Raw genomic sequence first — 20,451 nt, 5'->3', positions numbered from 1 at the left:
CCTGTGCCTGATGGTGTGTCAGGTACGTAGATGATGCCTGTGCCTGATGGTGTGGTCAGGTACGTAGATGATGCTGGACAAGGTGGTGTGGTCAGGTACGTAGATGACGCCTGTGCCTGGTGGTGTGGTCAGGTACGTAGATGACGCCTGTGCCTGGTGGTGTGGTCAGGTACGTAGATGACGCCTGTGCCTGGTGGTGTGGTCAGGTATGTAAATGATGCCTGTGCCTGGTGGTGTGGTCAGGTACGTAGCTGATGCCTGTGCCCGGTGGTGTGGTCAGGTACATAGATGATGCCTATGCCTGATGGTGTGGTCCGGTACGTAGATGATGCCTGTGCCTGGTGGTGTGGTAAGGTATGTAAATGATGCCTGTGCCTGGTGGTGTGGTCAGGTACGTAGATGACGCCTGTGCCTGATGGTGTGGTCAGGTATGTAAATGACGCCTGTGCCTGGTGGTGTGGTCAGGTATGTAAATGATGCCTGTGCCTGGTGGTGTGGTCAGGTACGTAGCTGATGCCTGTGCCTGGTGGTGTGGTAAGGTATGTAAATGATGCCTGTGCCTGGTGGTGTGGTCAGGTACGTAGATGACGCCTGTGCCTGATGGTGTGGTCAGGTATGTAAATGACGCCTGTGCCTGGTGGTGTGGTCAGGTATGTAAATGATGCCTGTGCCTGGTGGTGTGGTCAGGTACGTAGCTGATGCCTGTGCCTGGTGGTGTGGTCAGGTATATAGATGATGCCTATGCCTGATGGTGTGGTCCGGTACGTAGATGATGCCTGTGCCTGGTGGTGTGGTAAGGTATGTAAATGTGCCTGTGCCTGGTGGTGTGGTCAGGTACGTAGCTGATGCCTGTGCCCGGTGGTGTGGTCAGGTACATAGATGATGCCTGTGCCTGGTGGTGTGGTCAGGTATATAGATGATGCCTATGCCTGATGGTGTGGTCCGGTACGTAGATGATGCCTGTGCCTGGTGGTGTGGTCAGGTATGTAAATGATGCCTGTGCCTGGTGGTGTGGTCAGGTATATAGATGATGCCTATGCCTGATGGTGTGGTCCGGTACGTAGATGATGCCTGTGCCTGGTGGTGTGGTCAGGTATGTAGATGATGCCTGTGTCTGATGGTGTGGTCAGGTACATTGCAGGTCGTCTAGCATGCAGACCACGCTGATGTAAATGATTTTGAATGCTCTGACCTGACACTTGGGAGCCTCTCACCTCCCTAAAATGTGCCTGGAGTTGTGGCATTCATCATCTGGTTCTGTAGGGCATTGTTCACAATGAGGCAGTGATCAGTGGGGGATGTGACAGAAGGGCATCCACTTCTCTGCCTTTCTGTGCCTCTTCCAGTCTCTCCGTGTCTCTGTACAACCTGCTGGTGACACTCTGTGACGCTCTAAGACCACTGGCCACTTACATCTGAGAACATCCTGCTTGAAGCCTCGCAATGGCGCGGTACATCTGATCAAGTTGTTAAGGGTCGTCTTGGTCTCATGAGGTCAAAATGTGAACAGCGTGATGAAGAGGACGGTTTAACACCAATTCTAATTGAACCCAGAATTTATTGGCCGATTCATGAATCAAACACCTGTTGTGAATTTTGCCTTAAAGCTCCTTGTTGAACAAGCTGTACAAAAAGGCCTGAAACATTGAACAGTTGGACATGAGCATCCAAAAGGTCAAAGAAGGTCACATAAGGTCACTGAAAAGTGTAGAGCGTCTGAGGATCCCCCTGAAATGTCCCCCGAAATCCAAATATCCCTAACTTATTCTGAGCAGTGTATATTGTGTGGCGGGCAGGGTACATGGTGGGCTTTACCTCCTTCTTGGCTCCGGTAATGGTGGTCTTCCATGCGTGGGATGTGTGTACAGCGGCTTAGTCACCTTCCCAGTTACAGCCATGAAGTTTTACACCGTCCATAAACCGTCACTTTACGGCTCTTGTCTGTGTGTAATTGTGTTTCGTGTGTAAATATTTGCACAGTCAAGTGACTGTAGGAAAGGATGGAGGGACCCCTGACACATTCCCGGGGGCCCCACACGCTTTTATTGGACCTGCATACAATATCAGGACTGACCGGTAGTCTTAAAGGCACTACGGAGCTACTTGAGGACCCCAGAAATGTCTCCTGACGTGTAGAAGGGTGTAAGACCACTTATTACAGGTTCATATGTATAGGCATAGCTGAGCTGAGTGTGCGCAGTTATATTGGGGATATTAAACTTTATTATAAAGGACCACCATAACATAATTAAAGTGACAAGCGCTGCTTGCTTTCTACGGGAACCTGACTTGCTCCCTCTACCTGCCGGTGCCGGGTGGATGGGCAGGCGCAGCAGGCTTTGTGCTGCGGGATCAGTGTGGGGGGCTCAGCGTATGGGGGGCTCAGCGTGTGGGGGGGCTCAGCCTGTGGGGTCACAGCAGCGGCCGATGTGGTGATTGGGGAGTTTGAAAACAAACACGTTCGCACTATACAGAGCTGCTAATCTCCCCAACAATGTCCTGCAGGCAAATGCAGCATGGCACGGCGGGCTGGAGATGGTAGAGCCGCGCTCATCCAGGGCTGTGATGTCGGCGAGCTCCATACAAGAAAAGCACTTGGTATTGGAGAGCGAATGTAGATGAGACCTCTCCTGAATGTTAATGGGCCCCTCGCTCGTCTGGGTCCTGTCTGCATAATCCGGGGAGAACTCGGCAGAGCCTCACTCAAGTGTTTCTCTCTTTCAGATTTACACGGACTGGGCAAACCACTACCTGGCAAAATCCGGGCACAAGCGTCTGATTAAAGACCTGCAGCAGGATGTGACGGATGGCGTGCTGCTGGCGGACATCATCCAGGTTGTGGGTAAGTGACGCGGGGCCGTGGTGTCTCACAAGGCAGTCATTCAGGGGTAAAGACTTCCAGCCCCAAATCCTGGGACTTCCTACAGTTACAAGACGGCATCTGTAAGAGGAGCGGGTCCGACCTGCGCTTTGTGCTGTCCGTTTATTTTTTGCCGACCCATTAACCCCTTTTGTCTCCAAGATGTTTCAGTGTAGCAGAGGTATCCATTTTTATTTTCTGTACACTTTCAGTCAGCAAATAAAACCTGCCGGGTGAATAGCCCCTCAGAATATAACGCACCCATGTGAAAAACTGACCACAAACAGTTACGCTTTTCTCTCTTTTTTTTTTTTTTTTTTATAGTGTTTTTTTTTTTTTATACAACTTTTTTGGTGGCTTTTTTTTTTTTTTTAAATTTACAGTAGTATCCATACATTTCTGTTTATGATGTTTTCCGGTTCTGTAGAGAGGGCGAAGAGGAAAAACCCTCTAAAAAAAATAAATTCATACTCATGCCTTTTATAAAAGGATCAGTGACCGGCGCCTCTCCTGAGGGATCAATGACCGGCGCCTCTCCTGAGGGACCAGGCCCGGCGCCTCTCCTGAGGGATCAGTGACCGACGCCTCTCCTGAGGGATCAGTGACCGGCGCCTCTCCTGAGGGATCAGTGACCGGCACCTCTCCTGAGGGATCAGTGACCGGCGCCTCTCCTGAGGGACCAGTGACCGGCGCCTCTCCTGAGGGACCAGTGACCGGCGCCTCTCCTGAGGGACCAGTGACCGGCGCCTCTCCTGAGGGACCAGTGACCGGCGCCTCTCCTGAGGGACCAGTGACCGGCGCCTCTCCTGAGGGACCAGTGACCGGCGCCTCTCCTGAGGGATCAGTGACCGGCGCCTCTCCTGAGGGATCAGTGACCGGCGCCTCTCCTGAGGGATCAGTGACCGGCGCCTCTCCTGAGGGATCAGTGACCGGCGCCTCTCCTGAGGGATCAGTGACCGGCGCCTCTCCTGAGGGATCAGTGACCGGCGCCTCTCCTGAGGGATCAGTGACCGGCGCCTCTCCTGAGGGATCAGTGACCGGCGCCTCTCCTGAGGGATCAGTGACCGGCGCCTCTCCTGAGGGATCAGTGACCGGCGCCTCTCCTGAGGGATCAGTGACCGGCGCCTCTCCTGAGGGATCAGTGACCGGCGCCTCTCCTGAGGGATCAGTGACCGGCGCCTCTCCTGAGGGATCAGTGACCGGCGCCTCTCCTGAGGGATCAGTGACCGGCGCCTCTCCTGAGGGATCAGTGACCGGCGCCTCTCCTGAGGGACCAGGCCCGGCGCCTCTCCTGAGGGACCAGGCCCGGCGCCTCTCCTGAGGGACCAGGCCCGGCGCCTCTCCTGAGGGACCAGGCCCGGTGTGACGTCATTCGTGATATTATCGTTCCTGGCCTGTAAATCAGAAGAGGCACCGGGAATGCCGGCAGGTAGGAGGCAGTCTGCCGGGCTCCTCTCCGGTGGCCATGGACAACTAATGTGGTTTTTGTCCTGCAAATCTTTTCGCTCATCTGCACCGCAGACAATAAAAATATACCACAAAAATAACATTTTATGCAGAGCCCTTTGTTGCTCTATAGACTGAAATGCACCCGGCCACATAAAAAAACAAAAAAAAAAACACTGGTAAAAATGCAGCATTTTTTTTTTTTTTCTAAAAATGTGGTGTACAGCCAGCAACTGTGGGGAAGCCACAACTCCAATAAAGGGATGATTCAGGATTAGAAACACATGGCTGCATTTTATATAAACAGCGCCACAGCGCTTTACTGGTCGTGTCTGGTATTGCAGCTCAGCTTTATTCTCTTTAGTAGAGTGAAGCTGCAGTTGTGGAACCTCTCGTGGAGCGGTGGAGAGAGCGGGGACGCCCTCCATAGTCACACCTGATGGCCTCTGTGGTTTGCACAGCTTGTTCTCCTCCTCAGACGTCTTGGTCAGGGCCGTGCAGGTTTCTTCCTGTGTGATGAACACTTTCCCGGCATTCCAGCGCCGTTTTGACTTGTCCCCCACATTGGGATCTTGGCTCTGTGTGTGGTGCAGGATCACGCTCGGCTGTGAAGTGTGCGGGGACGGATTCATCCTGTGTCATAGCTGACTACTTGGGAGGTTGTTGGAAGGACAACGCTGTGTGATCTGTGCAAACCACGGCCTATCCCGGGATTGTCAGCCATTGACCATAAGAAGGAGGCGTGAGAACCTTCCCGGCTGAAATCGTGGACTCCATCCATATACAGCACTGGGGTGACACCATGCGTGGCCATATACACAAGTATAAGCTCCTTAAATATTCTGAGTGATATATTTTATTACTTTTCCTGACTTCCCTCTTGATATCTATGTCTGGAGAACTACAAGTAACAGCACACTCTCCCTAGATCCCTGAAGATCACATTACAAACTGCTGACAGCTATACAAATCAATGTCACTCTTTCACTGTCTCCTCCACATTTTCATCACTGTAGTCAGTTTTCTGCACAATTTGTCGCCATCTTTTTGAGGCCTCACTGTTTGCCTGTTGATAGTCCTTAAAGGGAACCTGTGGGCCCGTTTTTACATATGAGATTAGTAATGTGATTGCATAGCTGCTTGTCCACCAGTAAAAATGATACCTTTATTGTAGAGATCGGATGAGCCAGTTGTGAGTAATCTAGTGTAGAAGTCGTATGCAAATCAGGTCGGAAGTGCACGGGGGGCGTGACTATGCATTTAGCTTGCATCTTCTAAGTGCAGTGCCACGCCCTTAGTGCACTTTCAACCTGATTTGCATGCAGTTTCTATTCTACATTTCTCATGACTAGCCCCACGAATGTCTACAATGAAGGAGTCATTTTTATTGAAAATTGAGGGACAAGTGTCTTTAAAGCCATACCTTACTTCTATATGTATAAATGTGCAGACAGGTTCACCTTGAGGGGTTGTTAAAGTGGATCAGTGAGGATATTGTGGGTGATGGGAGATTTGGACCCCCATGGTGCATAGAAGGACCCTGACGTGCCCCCCGCAATATGAAGTAATGGCCGGGCATGACCTCAATTTATTCTCCATGGGACGGCTGAGAAAGCCGAGTACAGAGCTTAGTCTTTTTATGAATTGAGAGGTCAAAAATGTCTCGCAAATGCATCTACACGGAAAAATCTGCTCTACATGTGCATGAGCTGCTGCTTCTGGGGATTTCTGCCAAGATAAACCCCTCTACGTTGAAAAAGGGGCTAAATCCTCAAAAGAAATCGACTTTCCTTAAAATCCGCACTGTAGGTCAATTTATATGTAAGAATTCCAGTATGTTGATGCTTCGGGCATGTCCCTTGTGGATGTTCCCCAAGTCTTCAGAATTCTGTTTGTCCAAATATACACTAAACAAAAATATAAACTCAACACTTGTTTTTTCTCCTATTTTTCATGAGCCAAAAGATCCAAGGATTTTTTTTTCTTTCAAATAATGTTCACAAATGTACCTAAATCTGTGTTAGTGAGCACTTCTCCTTTTAAAAGGCCACATTTTAGAGTGTCCTTTTTATTGTGGCCAGCCTAAGGCACACCTGTGCAATAATCATGCTGGCCAGCTTAAGGCGCACCTGTGCAATAATCATGCTGGCCAGACTAAGGCGCACCTGTGCAATAATCATGCTGGCCAGTCTAAGGCACACCTGTGCAATAATCATGCCGATGTTAACCAGCCTAAGATGCACCTGTGCAATAATCATGCTGGCCAGCCTAAAGCACACCTGTGCAATAATCATGCCGATGCTGACCAGCCTAAGGCGCACCTGTGCAATAATCATGCTGGCCAGCCTAAGGCGCACCTGTGCAATAATCATGTTGGCCAGCCTAAGGAACACTTGTGCAATAAACATGCTGGCCAGCCTAAGGCACACCTGTGCAATAATCATGCAGGCCAGCCTAAGGCACACCTGTGCAATAATCATGCCAATGTTAACCAGCCTAAGATGCACCTGTGCAATAATCATGCTGGCCAGCCTAAAGCACACCTGTGCAATAATCAGGCTGGTCAGCATCGGCATAAGGCACACCTGTGCAATAATCATGCTGGCCAGCCTTAGGCGCACCTGTGCAATAATCATGCTGTCTAAATCAGAATATTGATATGTCACACCTGTGAGGTAGATGGAGTATCTCTGCAAAGGACAAGCGCTCACTAACACAGATTTAGATAAATTTGTGAACAGTATTTGCTAGAAAAAGGTCTTTTGTGTATTTTTGTTCAGTGTATATGTATTAAGCCCCTAAACTTTAAGGGAAGTGCCGTATTGGACCTGCAAGCTACATTTTCTATTTTGTGTTATTTTTGGTGATTTTTTTTTCCCCAAAACGGATTTTTTTCTTGCACTTTTTCTCATAGGATTTTCTGTTTCAATAGGACATGAAAAACACTGAAACGCATGTACAAAATGATTTAAAGTAAAAAGAAAAGGCACCAACATGTTTGGTTTTTTTTTTACAAACTGTGAAAGGCTATTATAGTTATAGCTATTTTCACTTGCCATTATCTACTACTTTTTATAAAGGTGACCTAACCTTGGACTAGATCTGTGGGGTCTGACCCCCGGTACCTCTTTCCGATCTGCCGTTATCACCTCCGGTAGTGGCCGGCTGTACGGAGGTTAACAGCTCTATACACCACCTAGTGGCTACTGATGGGTGCTGCAGGTCAACTCCTATTGAAGAGACTAGAAGCTGATCTGCAGTACCCTGTTCAGCTCCATACGCTGCTTACATCTGGCCGCTTTCGGGTTGATGACTGTAGTTTATTGGGGTATCGTGTGTCGGACCCCGTCCATTTTGATACTGATAATTGATCCTAAGGATAGGTCATCATTATAAAAATAGTGGACAATTCCTTAAATTACACCTGTTGATGAATGAGCAAACGTTATTGAGACTTTCTGGTCAGTTGAATATTGTGAACACAGCTGACCTCCAGACGATGGCGCTCTCAACAGAACAATCGTTTTGGTTGAAACCATCCGTTTTAATGAATGTTAATGTCTATGGCCAACTTCTAGTGACCTAGTAGATTTGATTGTAAGCTTCTGGGGACAGGGACTGATGTGGATGACCAGGCCGTACACACTTCTGTCTTGTTGGTGTCAGTACCCTGCACACTTTTCACACTCCAGGTGTCTCCAGCGCTGTACACTGACAGCTCCGGTGTCTCCAGCACTATACGCTGACAGCTCCGGTGTCTCCAGCGCTCTACGCTGACGGCTCCAGCACTATACGCTGACAGCTCTGGTGTCTCCAGCGCTATACGCTGACGGCTCTGGTGTCTCCAGCGCTATACGCTGACAGCTCCGGTGTCTCCAGCGCTATACGCTGACAGCTCCGGTGTCTCCAGCGCTATACGCTGACAGCTCCGGTGTCTCCAGCACTATACGCTGACAGCTCCGGTGTCTCCAGCACTATACGCTGACAGCTCCGGTGTCTCCAGCGCTATACGCTGACGGCTCCGGTGTCTCCAGCGCTATACGCTGACGGCTCCGGTGTCTCCAGCGCTCTACGCTGACAGCTCCGGTGTCTCCAGCGCTCTACGCTGACGGCTCCGGTGTCTCCAGCGCTCTACGCTGACAGCTCCGGTGTCTCCAGCGCTATACGCTGACAGCTCCTGTGTCTCGTCTGATGGATTAGCAGATGATTCCTGAGGTTTCGTACCCGAGCACAGTTGTCTCTTCCCTGGATGACCTCTCTTCAGCTGTCTGGGGTGGGCTCGGCTCTTGTGAAACCCCCCACCTCTCTGTACGGTGGTGTGTGATTCACACTTAGGTTGTTGTATTGCGGAGCTGTAACACTCCGGACCCTTTGCTGCTAATTTCATTGTGGTTTTTTCTTTTTTTTTTTTTCCTTTTTTAAGCAAATGAGAAGATTGAAGACATCAATGGCTGCCCCAAGAACAGGTCACAAATGGTGAGTGTTGCTGATTGACAGGCGCCCGGGCTGCATGTAATTCTCTCTTATTGACATCAGGATAGATATTGTTGCCATATCACTACCTTAGGGGCTACAAACTGTGCACTATAGGGTGGTCCTCGAGTCTGCGTCTTCTTGGTCATTGATTTTGGCTATTTACTGGGTAAATGACGCAAACTATCAACTTTCCTCCATTCACTCTGCAGCTTTGGATGACACTGCACTTAAAGGAGACCGGATCGGATCAATCTAGACCGGCCGTGGGTCCACATGTAGATTGTCATCATTCAGAGCGGGCTCAGCTTTGCTTTATCGGAAGCTTTAAAAAGTTACTTGTCACATATTCATGCAATTTTGCAAAATGTGTTGGAAAAATATGCAGCGTGCATCAACAGCCATTGCAAAGAAAGGAACTTGTAGATTCTGCATGCAAAAACCGTGGTGTGAGCATGCCATACACGCTCATGTGGCAGAAGTCCAAAGCTAACGACGCCTTGAAAATAAATAGCATGGCCATCCAAATTTTTTTTTCTCCTTCTTGTGAATGGGGTCGAAAAAAAAAACAACAACAAAAAACAACACCCCCTCCCCGAAAATCCTATTTACATGTGTGGGATCACATGGGAATTTCCAGGCAGGTGCACAATCCTAAACTCCTAAGGCTATGTTCACACAGGGCTTTTTTTGGTAAGTTTTTGCGTTTTTTAGCTGCAGATTTGCCTTGTTTTTTTTCAAATCCATGCTAATAAAAAGCTGCTTTTTACAGTCTATGGGATTTCTGAAATCTCATACGCACACACGCTCAAACACATCAGGTTTTTTTCCTGACTGTTTTCGGCAAATACCTGCGTTTTTGGTCAGGTTTTTAAAGAATGAGCATGTCAATTCTTTGTTGCAGATTTGCTGTGGTTTTCCATTGATACAACCCATTTTGTAGAAAAAAAGCAGCAAATTTGCACCAAATCTGCACCAAAAACGCCGCTAAAAAAAAAAGCATGAAAAACGCACCAAAAACGTAGATGACTCAAAGGAGATTTCCTGCCACAAGATCAGGTTTTGGTCAGGAAAAATACTTACCAAAAAAGCCCTATGTGAACATAGCCTAAGTCTACAAGGAGCAAATTCATTGGAAATTCGTTTATGAAAAACAATAGTTGGTATTGGATACTTTGGAATAATAAATAATATGGCTGCTTTTCTGGGTGCACGGATGGTGACAGTCTGGTACGGCCATTTGCAAATTTGGAACGTTTTACTCCATGCACTTTGAAGATTTATGTAATAGTAATTCCCCCATGGTAAACCTATTTTTTCCGAGATTTTGGAAAACCTGGTGTCAGATATGACCATGGTGTTATCTGTGAACCCCGTCTTATTAAAAAAAAATAGAGTGAGAGCTGATTTGCAAAGAGGAGAAAGTTCTTTATTCCAGCAGAGATGACACATGGGAAGATTTATGGAGACGTAGTGCAACGTTTTAACCCTTCCTGGCTTTTATCCCACAAGTATTAGGGGCCTGTAGCATGGCGGATAGGAATTGTGTTAGGCTACTTTCATACTTGCGTTGTACGGCATCCGTTGCAATCCGCCGCCTTGAGGAATTACGGTAACCGTTGCAGGAATCCGTTTATTCCTCATAGGCTACTATTAAGGGCGGATTGCAATGGATGGTCTTGCGATGCATCCGCCCCGCGGCGCGTCAGTCGGGCGGGAGGAACGCGCAATGTAACGTTTTTTGTTGCTGTAAAAAAAACGCACTCCACAAGATTCCGTCGGGATCTGTTAAGAGGCACAATGAATGTCTATGGTGCTGAGTCCGTCGTCATGCGTCTGGCGATGGATTCCAGCGCAGGATTCAGTCACGTTCTACTGAGCATGCCCAGCATAACGTTTTGAAACTTGTAAAATCACTTCTGCTCCTCCCTCCTTCCTTCCTCTTCCCCTTCCTTCCTCTTCCCCTTCCTTCCTCTTCCCCTTCCTTCCTCTTCCCCTTCCTTCCTCTTCCCCTTCCTTCCTCTTCCCCTTCCTTCCTCTTCCCCTTCCTTCCTCTTCCCCTTCCTTCCTCTTCCCCGTCCTTCCTCTTCCCTTTCCTTCCTCTTCCCCTTCCTTCCTCCTTCCTCCTTCCTTCCTTCCTCCTTCCTCTTCCCCTTCCTTCCTCCTTCCTCCTTCCTCTTCCTTCCTCCTTCCTCTTCCCCTTCCTTCCTCCTTCCTCTTCCCCTTCCTTCCTCCTTCCTCTTCCCCTTCCTTCCTCCTTCCTCTTCCCCCTTCCTTCCTCCTTCCTCTTCCCCTTCCTTCCTTCCTTCCTCCTTCCTCTAACTTCCTCCTTCCTCTTCCCCTTCCTTCCTTCTTCCTCTTCCCCTTCCTTCCTCCTTCCTCTTCCCCTTCCTTCCTCCTTCCTCTTCCCCTTCCTTCCTCCTTCCTCCTTGATCCTTCCTTCCTCTTCCTCCCTCCCACCATGACGGATGCCGCACAACGCAAGTGTGAAAGTAGTCTTATCCGTACTCTTTGTACCATACTACCGGCCCCTAGGAACTCTTGGGATAAAGACCTGGGAAGGGTGGAAATGTTGCATTGTAACCATATTTATGTATTCTTGTTGATTTTTGATCACATGTGCTGTAATAAATAACTTTTCCCACTTGTCCAGTGAACTCATTTACTACGAAATTAGTCAAAAACCTAACTACACGGTGAATCTGGAATCCCTCGGCTTCCGACAGCCCCAATGGAGCGGCTGATAGACATCCAACCTGCCATCAGATAACACTCCCTGTTCTGCTGATCGCTGCGGCTCACAACAGTCGGCATTGCACCGATCAATAAGTTATCACTAGGGATGATCGAATACCTCAAATATTCGGCTTCACGAATATTTTTCGAATAGGTTGCCTCTATTTGACTATTCAATGCGCAATGAGAAACCCGAATAACAACTATTCGGAACTATTCTGGCTTCCCATAGACTTACATTGCACATCAAATATTCACATAGCGGCGACCTATTCGGGAAATATTCGCGAAGCCGAATATTTGAGGTATTCAATCATCCCTAGTTATCGCCTATCCTGAGAATTGGTGAACTCCTTTAAAGACACATTGTGAGAATCTAACTCTCAATCCGCTTCTCCTTTCTTGGAGAAGTCCCTTTTCCGGTGTTTTGTTGCCATCGTGTCGGGTCTCCAGTTTGACACTTGTCTTGACTCCGGCGCGCTCTCGTAGGGACAGTTGTGGGATATCTATTTTGGTGCGGAGCCCCCTGTGATAACACAATTTGTGGCATGCCATGAATCCCTGACATGACCGTTCCATGCCACAGCCGTCTGTTCCCATCCCGCGGTCCTCGCATGGCTGGAATACCTTACCTCCGATCCTGCTTTACCCCCACTGATTGCCCCCCTGTATTGTACGTGCCATTCTTATTGATTTGCCTTGTTTACAGTGGTAACGTGGTCTCCCCTCCTGCCCGTATATTGCCGTCTCACCAGGTACATGCCGGCATCCGTGGGAACTATAACTATTAATCACCGCGTCGTCCCTCGGGGCGATTAGCTGCACGCTGTGTAAACCGTTGTGGCTAAACGGTGACTTCTGTTCTCAAAGGGAAAAAAATACCACGTGACCTCGCAATTTTTGCAATCATCCAATCTATTTTTGCCCCTAGGAAATGAATGAAGCTACAAATGATTTTTAATTGCTGCATTTCCCTCGCTAATCTCTATGTACCCATATCTAAATACTTAGTGCAAGATGTATCGAACTGTGCAGTGTATATATACAGAATAATACAGGTACTGAGGATTATACCCAGTATACAGGACAGGAGAAGTGGTACTGTGCAGTGTATATATACAGAATAATACAGGTACTGAGGATTATACCCAGTATACAGGACAGGAGAAGTGGTACTGTGCAGTGTATATATACAGAATAATACAGGTACTGAGGATTACACCCAGTATACAGGACAGGAGAAGTGGTACTGTGCAGTGCATATATACAGAATAATACAGATACTGAGGATTATACCCAGTATACAGGACAGGAGAAGTGGTACTGTGCAGTGTATATATACAGAATAATACAGATACTGAGGATTACACCCAGTATACAGGATAGGAGAAGTGGTACTGTGCAGTGTATATATACAGAATAATACAGATACTGAGGATTACACCCAGTATACAGGACAGGAGAAGTGGTACTGTGCAGTATATATACAGAATAATACAGGTACTGAGGATTACACCCAGTATACAGGACAGGAGAAGTGGTACTGTGCAGTGTATATATACAGAATATTTCAGATACTGAGGATTACACCCAGTATACAGGACAGGAGAAGTGGTACTGTGCAGTATATATACAGAATAATACAGATACTGAGGATTACACCCAGTATACAGGGCAGGAGAAGTGGTACTGTGCAGTGTGTATATATACAGAATAATACAGATACTGAGGATCACAACCAGTATAAAGGACAGGAGAAGTGGTACTGTGCAGTATATATACAGAATAATACAGATACTGAGGATTATACCCAGTATACAGGACAGGAGGAGCGTATATCTACAGAATAATACAGATACTGAAGGATTATACCCAGTATACAGGACAGGAGAAGTGGTACTGTGCAGTGTATATATACAGAATAATACAGGTACTGAGGATTATACCCAGTATACAGGACAGGAGGAGCGTATATCTACAGAATAATACAGATACTGAAGGATTATACCCAGTATAGAGGACAGGAGAAGTGGTACTGTGCAGTGTATATATACAGAATAATACAGATACTGAGGATTACACCCAGTATACAGGACAGGAGAAGTGGTACTGTGCAGTGTATATATACAGAATAATACAGATACTGAGGATTATACCCAATATACAGGACAGGAGAAGTCGTACTGTGCAGTATATATACAGAATAATACAGATACTGAGGATTACACCCAGTATACAGGACAGGAGAAGTGGTACTGTGCAGTGTATATATACAGAATAATACAGATACTGAGGATTACACCCAGTATACAGGGCAGGAGAAGTGGTACTGTGCAGTGTATATATACAGAATAATACAGATACTGAGGATCACACCCAGTATAAAGGACAGGAGAAGTGGTACTGTGCAGTATATATACAGAATAATACAGATACTGAGGATTATACCCAGTATACAGGACAGGAGGAGCGTATATCTACAGAATAATACAGATACTGAAGGATTACACCCAGTATACAGGACAGGAGGAGCGGTACTGTGCAGTGTATATATACAGAATAATACAGATACTGAGGATTATACCCAGTATACAGGACAGGAGAAGTGGTACTGTGCAGTGTATATATACAGAATAATACAGATACTAAGGATTATACCCAGTATACAGGACAGGAGGAGCGGTACAGTGCAGTGTATATATACAGAATAACAGATACTGAGGATTACACCCAGTATACAGGACAGGAGGAGCGGTACTGTGCAGTGTGTATATATACAGAATAATACAGATACTGAGGATTATACCCAGTATACAGGACAGGAGAAGTGGTACTGTGCAGTGTATATATACAGAATAATACACATACTGAGGATTACACCCAGTATACAGGACAGGAGAAGTGGTACTGTGCAGTGTATATATACAGAATAATACAGATACTAAGGATTATACCCAGTATACAGGACAGGAGAAGTGGTACTGTGCAGTGTATATATACAGAATAATACAGATACTAAGGATTATACCCAGTATACAGGATAGGAGAAGTGGTACTGTGCAGTGTATATATACAGAATAATACAGATACTGAGGATTATACCCAGTATACAGGACAGGAGAAGTGGTACTGTGCAGTGTATATATACAGAATAATACAGATACTAAGGATTATACCCAGTATACAGGACAGGAGAAGTGGTACTGTGCAGTGTATATATACAGAATAATACAGATACTGAGGATTACACCCAGTATACAGGACAGGAGAAGTTGTACTGTGCAGTGTATATATACAGAATAATACAGATACTGAGGATTACACCCAGTATACAGGACAGGAGAAGTGGTACTGTGCAGTGTATATATACAGAATACTACAGACACTGAGGATTACACCCAGTATACAGGACAGGAGGCGTGGTACTGTGCAGTGTATATATACAGAATAATACAGATACTGAGGATTACACCCAGTATACAGGACAGGAGGCGTGGTACTGTGCAGTGTATATATACAGAATAATACAGAGACTGAGGATTACACCCAGTATACAGGAAAGGAGAAGTGGTACTGTGCAGTGTATATATACAGAATAATACAGATACTGAGGATTACACCCAGTATACAGGACAGGAGAAGTGGTACTGTGCAGTGTATATATACAGAATAATACAGATTCTGAGTATTACACCCAGTATACAGGACAGGAGAAGTGGTACTGTGCAGTGTATATATACAGAATAATACAGATACTGAGGATTACACCCAGTATACAGGACAGGAGAAGTGGTACTGTGCAGTGTATATATACAGAATAATACAGATACTGAGGATTACACCCAGTATACAGGACAGGAGGCGTGGTACTGTGCAGTGCATATATACAGAATAATACAGAGACTGAGGATTACACCCAGTATACAGGACAGGAGAAGTGGTACTGTTCAGTGTATATATACAGTATAATACAGATACTGAGGATTACACCCAGTATACAGGACAGGAGGCGTGGTACTGTGCAGTGCATATATACAGAATAATACAGAGACTGAGGATTACACCCAGTATACAGGACAGGAGAAGTGGTACTGTGCAGTGCATATATACAGAATAATACAGAGACTGAGGATTACACCCAGTATACAGGACAGGAGAAGTGGTACTGTGCAGTGTATATATACAGAATAATACAGATTCTGAGTATTACACCCAGTATACAGGACAGGAGAAGTGGTACTGTGCAGTGTACATATACAGAATAATACAGATACTGAGGATTACACCCAGTGTACAGGACAGGAGAAGTGGTACTGTGCAGTGTATATATACAGAATAATACAGATACTGAGGATTACACCCAGTATACAGGACAGGAGAAGTGGTACTGTGCAGTGTATATATACAGAATAATACAGATACTGAGAATTACACCCAGTATACAGGACAGGAGAAGTGGTACTGTACAGTATAATACAGATACTAAGGATTACACCCAGTATACAGGACAGGAGAAGTGGTACTGTGCAGTGTATATATACAGAATAATACAGATACTGAGGATTACACCCAGTATACAGGACAGGAGAAGTGGTACTGTGCAGTGTATATATACAGAATAATACAGATACTGAGGATTACACCCAGTATACAGGACAGGAGGCGCGGTACTGTGCAGTGTATATATACAGAATAATACACATACTGAGGATTACACCCAGTATACAGGACAGGAGAAGTGGTACTGTGCAGTGTATATATACAGAATAATACAGATACTGAGGATTACACCCAGTATACAGGACAGGAGAAGTGGTACTGTGCAGTGTATATATACAGAATAATACAGATACTGAGGATTACACCCAGTATACAGGACAGGAGGCGTGGTACTGTGCAGTGTATATATACAGAATAATACAGAGACTGAGGATTACACCCAGTATACAGGACAGGAGAAGTGGTACTGTTCAGTGTATATATACAGAATAATACAGATACTGAGGATTACACCCAGTATACAGGACAGGAGAAGTGGTACTGTGCAGTGTATATATACAGAATAATACAGATTCTGAGTATTACACCCAGTATACAGGACAGGAGAAGTGGTACTGTGCAGTGTATATATACAGAATAATACAGATACTGAGGATTACACCCAGTGTACAGGACAGGAGAAGTGGTACTGTGCAGTGTATATATACAGAATAATACAGATACTGAGGATTACACCCAGTATACAGGACAGGAGAAGTGGTACTGTGCAGTGTATATATACAGAATAATACAGATACTGAGAATTACACCCAGTATACAGGACAGGAGAAGTGGTACTGTACAGTGTATATATACAGAATAATACAGATACTAAGGATTACACCCAGTATGCAGGACAGGAGAAGTGGTACTGTGCAGTGTATATATACAGAATAATACAGATACTGAGGATTACACCCAGTATACAGGACAGGAGAAGTGGTACTGTGCAGTGTATATATACAGAATAATACAGATACTGAGGATTACACCCAGTATACAGGACAGGAGGCGCGGTACTGTGCAGTGTATATATACAGAATAATACACATACTGAGGATTACACCCAGTATACAGGACAGGAGAAGTGGTACTGTGCAGTGTATATATACAGAATAATACAGATACTGAGGATTACACCCAGTATACAGGACAGGAGGCGCGGTACTGTGCAGTGTATATATACAGAATAATACACATACTGAGGATTACACCCAGTATACAGGACAGGAGAAGTGGTACTGTGCAGTGTATATATACAGAATAATACAGATACTGAGGATTACACCCAGTATACAGGACAGGAGAAGTGGTACTGTGCAGTGTATATATACAGAATAATACAGATACTGAGGATTACACCCAGTATACAGGACAGGAGGCGTGGTACTGTGCAGTGTATATATACAGAATAATACAGAGACTGAGGATTACACCCAGTATACAGGACAGGAGAAGTGGTACTGTTCAGTGTATATATACAGAATAATACAGATACTGAGGATTACACCCAGTATACAGGACAGGAGAAGTGGTACTGTGCAGTGTATATATACAGAATAATACAGATTCTGAGTATTACACCCAGTATACAGGACAGGAGAAGTGGTACTGTGCAGTGTATATATACAGAATAATACAGATACTGAGGATTACACCCAGTGTACAGGACAGGAGAAGTGGTACTGTGCAGTGTATATATACAGAATAATACAGATACTGAGGATTACACCCAGTATACAGGACAGGAGAAGTGGTACTGTGCAGTGTATATATACAGAATAATACAGATACTGAGGATTACACCCAGTATACAGGACAGGAGAAGTGGTACTGTGCAGTGTATATATACAGAATAATACAGATACTGAGGATTACACCCAGTATACAGGACAGGAGGCGTGGTACTGTGCAGTGTATATATACAGAATAATACAGAGACTGAGGATTACACCCAGTATACAGGACAGGAGAAGTGGTACTGTTCAGTGTATATATACAGAATAATACAGATACTGAGGATTACACCCAGTATACAGGACAGGAGAAGTGGTACTGTGCAGTGTATATATACAGAATAATACAGATTCTGAGTATTACACCCAGTATACAGGACAGGAGAAGTGGTACTGTGCAGTGTATATATACAGAATAATACAGATACTGAGGATTACACCCAGTGTACAGGACAGGAGAAGTGGTACTGTGCAGTGTATATATACAGAATAATACAGATACTGAGGATTACACCCAGTATACAGGACAGGAGAAGTGGTACTGTGCAGTGTATATATACAGAATAATACAGATACTGAGAATTACACCCAGTATACAGGACAGGAGAAGTGGTACTGTACAGTGTATATATACAGAATAATACAGATACTAAGGATTACACCCAGTATGCAGGACAGGAGAAGTGGTACTGTGCAGTGTATATATACAGAATAATACAGATACTGAGGATTACACCCAGTATACAGGACAGGAGAAGTGGTACTGTGCAGTGTATATATACAGAATAATACAGATACTGAGGATTACACCCAGTATACAGGACAGGAGGCGCGGTACTGTGCAGTGTATATATACAGAATAATACACATACTGAGGATTACACCCAGTATACAGGACAGGAGAAGTGGTACTGTGCAGTGTATATATACAGAATAATACAGATACTGAGGATTACACCCAGTATACAGGACAGGAGAAGTGGTACTGTGCAGTGTATATATACAGAATAATACAGATACTGAGGATTACACCCAGTATACAGGACAGGAGAAGTGGTACTGTGCAGTGTATATATACAGAATAATACAGATACTGAGGATTACACCCAGTATACAGGACAGGAGAAGTGGTACTGTGCAGTGTATATATACAGAATAATACAGATACTGAGGATTACACCCAGTATACAGGACAGAAGGCGCGGTACTGTTCAATGTTATACAGAGTGATACTGCGCTCCTTATTCCTCTCTGCGCCCGCACATTCCTCAGTCGCTGTGAATCCAGCTGTCATATCGCTGTGTTTAATCTGTCACCTTTTATTTTCTTTAGATTGAGAACATCGATGCCTGCCTGAGCTTCCTGGCAGCTAAAGGAATCAACATACAAGGCCTGTCAGCGGAGGGTGAGTGCACGTGTGGCAACTCTTCACAATGACACTGTGAGCTGAGTGCACTTCTAAGGCTATTTTCACACTTGCGTTGGACGGGATCCGTAGCATTGCGTTGTGTGACGCATGCAACGGATGCGTTGCATATAGTGGCACAACGCATGCTACAGATCATACAAAATAACGCAATCCGTTGTAGCTTTTTTTCCTTGACTTTACACATCTGAGCATGCGCAGTTGTGTAAAGACAGCTGCGTTAACGGAATCCGTCAAATGACGCATTCTAACGGAATCCGCCACAATAGGCGTCCATTATAAAAACAACGGACGCCTAACGGATTCCTGCAGGTTGCGTTTTTTTGACACTCCGCCAAGCGCAGAAAAACGTTACATGCTGCGTTCCATCCTCCTGACGCAGCGTCAAAATAACGACGCTGCGTCGTCCATCGGATGCAACGCAGACACTTGCGTTACAGTGCGTCGTCCATACAAGTCTATGGAGAATAGCGCAGTGCGTTAACGGACTGCGCTATTCTCCATAGTGATGGAATGCGCTGAACGCAAGTGTGAAAGTAGCCTAACACTGTCCCTTCTCCTGGGACACGTCTCTCATGATGGCGCTCAGTCTCTTGGTGACTAAACATGCTGGGCTTTGTAGTGGCTCAGTGCATTATGGCTAGACCCCAATCTTGTTTTGGGGCCATGCACAACAAAGTGACAGTGCAAATGATGCCAACCTGATTATTTGCATGCACCACATTTTTAGTTTTAGGCCCAAATTACATCTCCACTTGGTCTCCTCTGCCTTTTTCCAGCTAAAAAAGACAAGTGTCCAGTGTGGTGTGGAGTGTTTTGTTTTTCTTTTGTCTCTCTGAATTTTTTTTTTCTCATAATCAGTCCTACCCCACTGCCTAACATTGTCATCTGGCAGATGATTTTTTTTTTTTTTTTTTTTTAATCATTCAGTTGGATATTAAAAATAAAAAAAAATGGCTGCATAGATGAAGGGATATCAAGATAGGGGTCCACCTGATGCAAAGTTCTGACACCAGCAATGAGGCTAACCTGAGCTGCTCCCTCATTGGGCAGCGCCCCCCTTCATTGGGCAGGAACCCCCTCCCTTATTGGGCAGTCCTCTCGCCCACCCCATTTGGGCAGTGCCCCCCCTCATTGAGCAGTGCCCCCCTCATCATTGGCAGATCCCCTCATTGGGCAGTGGCCCCCCTACTCATTGGGCAGTGGCTACCTTATTGGAGAGTCCCCCCCCCCCC

At 45.7% G+C, this 20,451-nt stretch overlaps 1 protein-coding gene across 1 annotated transcript in view; it reads left to right on the top strand.

Moving 5' to 3' along the window:
• NAV2 (neuron navigator 2) overlaps positions 1 to 20,451 on the top strand; it is a 242,878-nt gene that overhangs the window by 87,740 nt on the left and 134,687 nt on the right. The window contains 3 exon segments of the mRNA XM_075325589.1: positions 2,725 to 2,842; positions 8,730 to 8,782; positions 19,123 to 19,195. Coding sequence (XP_075181704.1) covers positions 2,725 to 2,842; positions 8,730 to 8,782; positions 19,123 to 19,195 — 244 coding nt within the window.

The sequence above is a fragment of the Anomaloglossus baeobatrachus genome, chromosome 10, assembly GCF_048569485.1.
Source record: "Anomaloglossus baeobatrachus isolate aAnoBae1 chromosome 10, aAnoBae1.hap1, whole genome shotgun sequence".
NCBI classification, from domain to species: Eukaryota; Metazoa; Chordata; class Amphibia; order Anura; family Aromobatidae; genus Anomaloglossus; species Anomaloglossus baeobatrachus.
The sequence above is the reverse complement of the archived record's forward strand: the minus strand, read 5'-3'. Positions and strand labels throughout refer to the sequence as shown.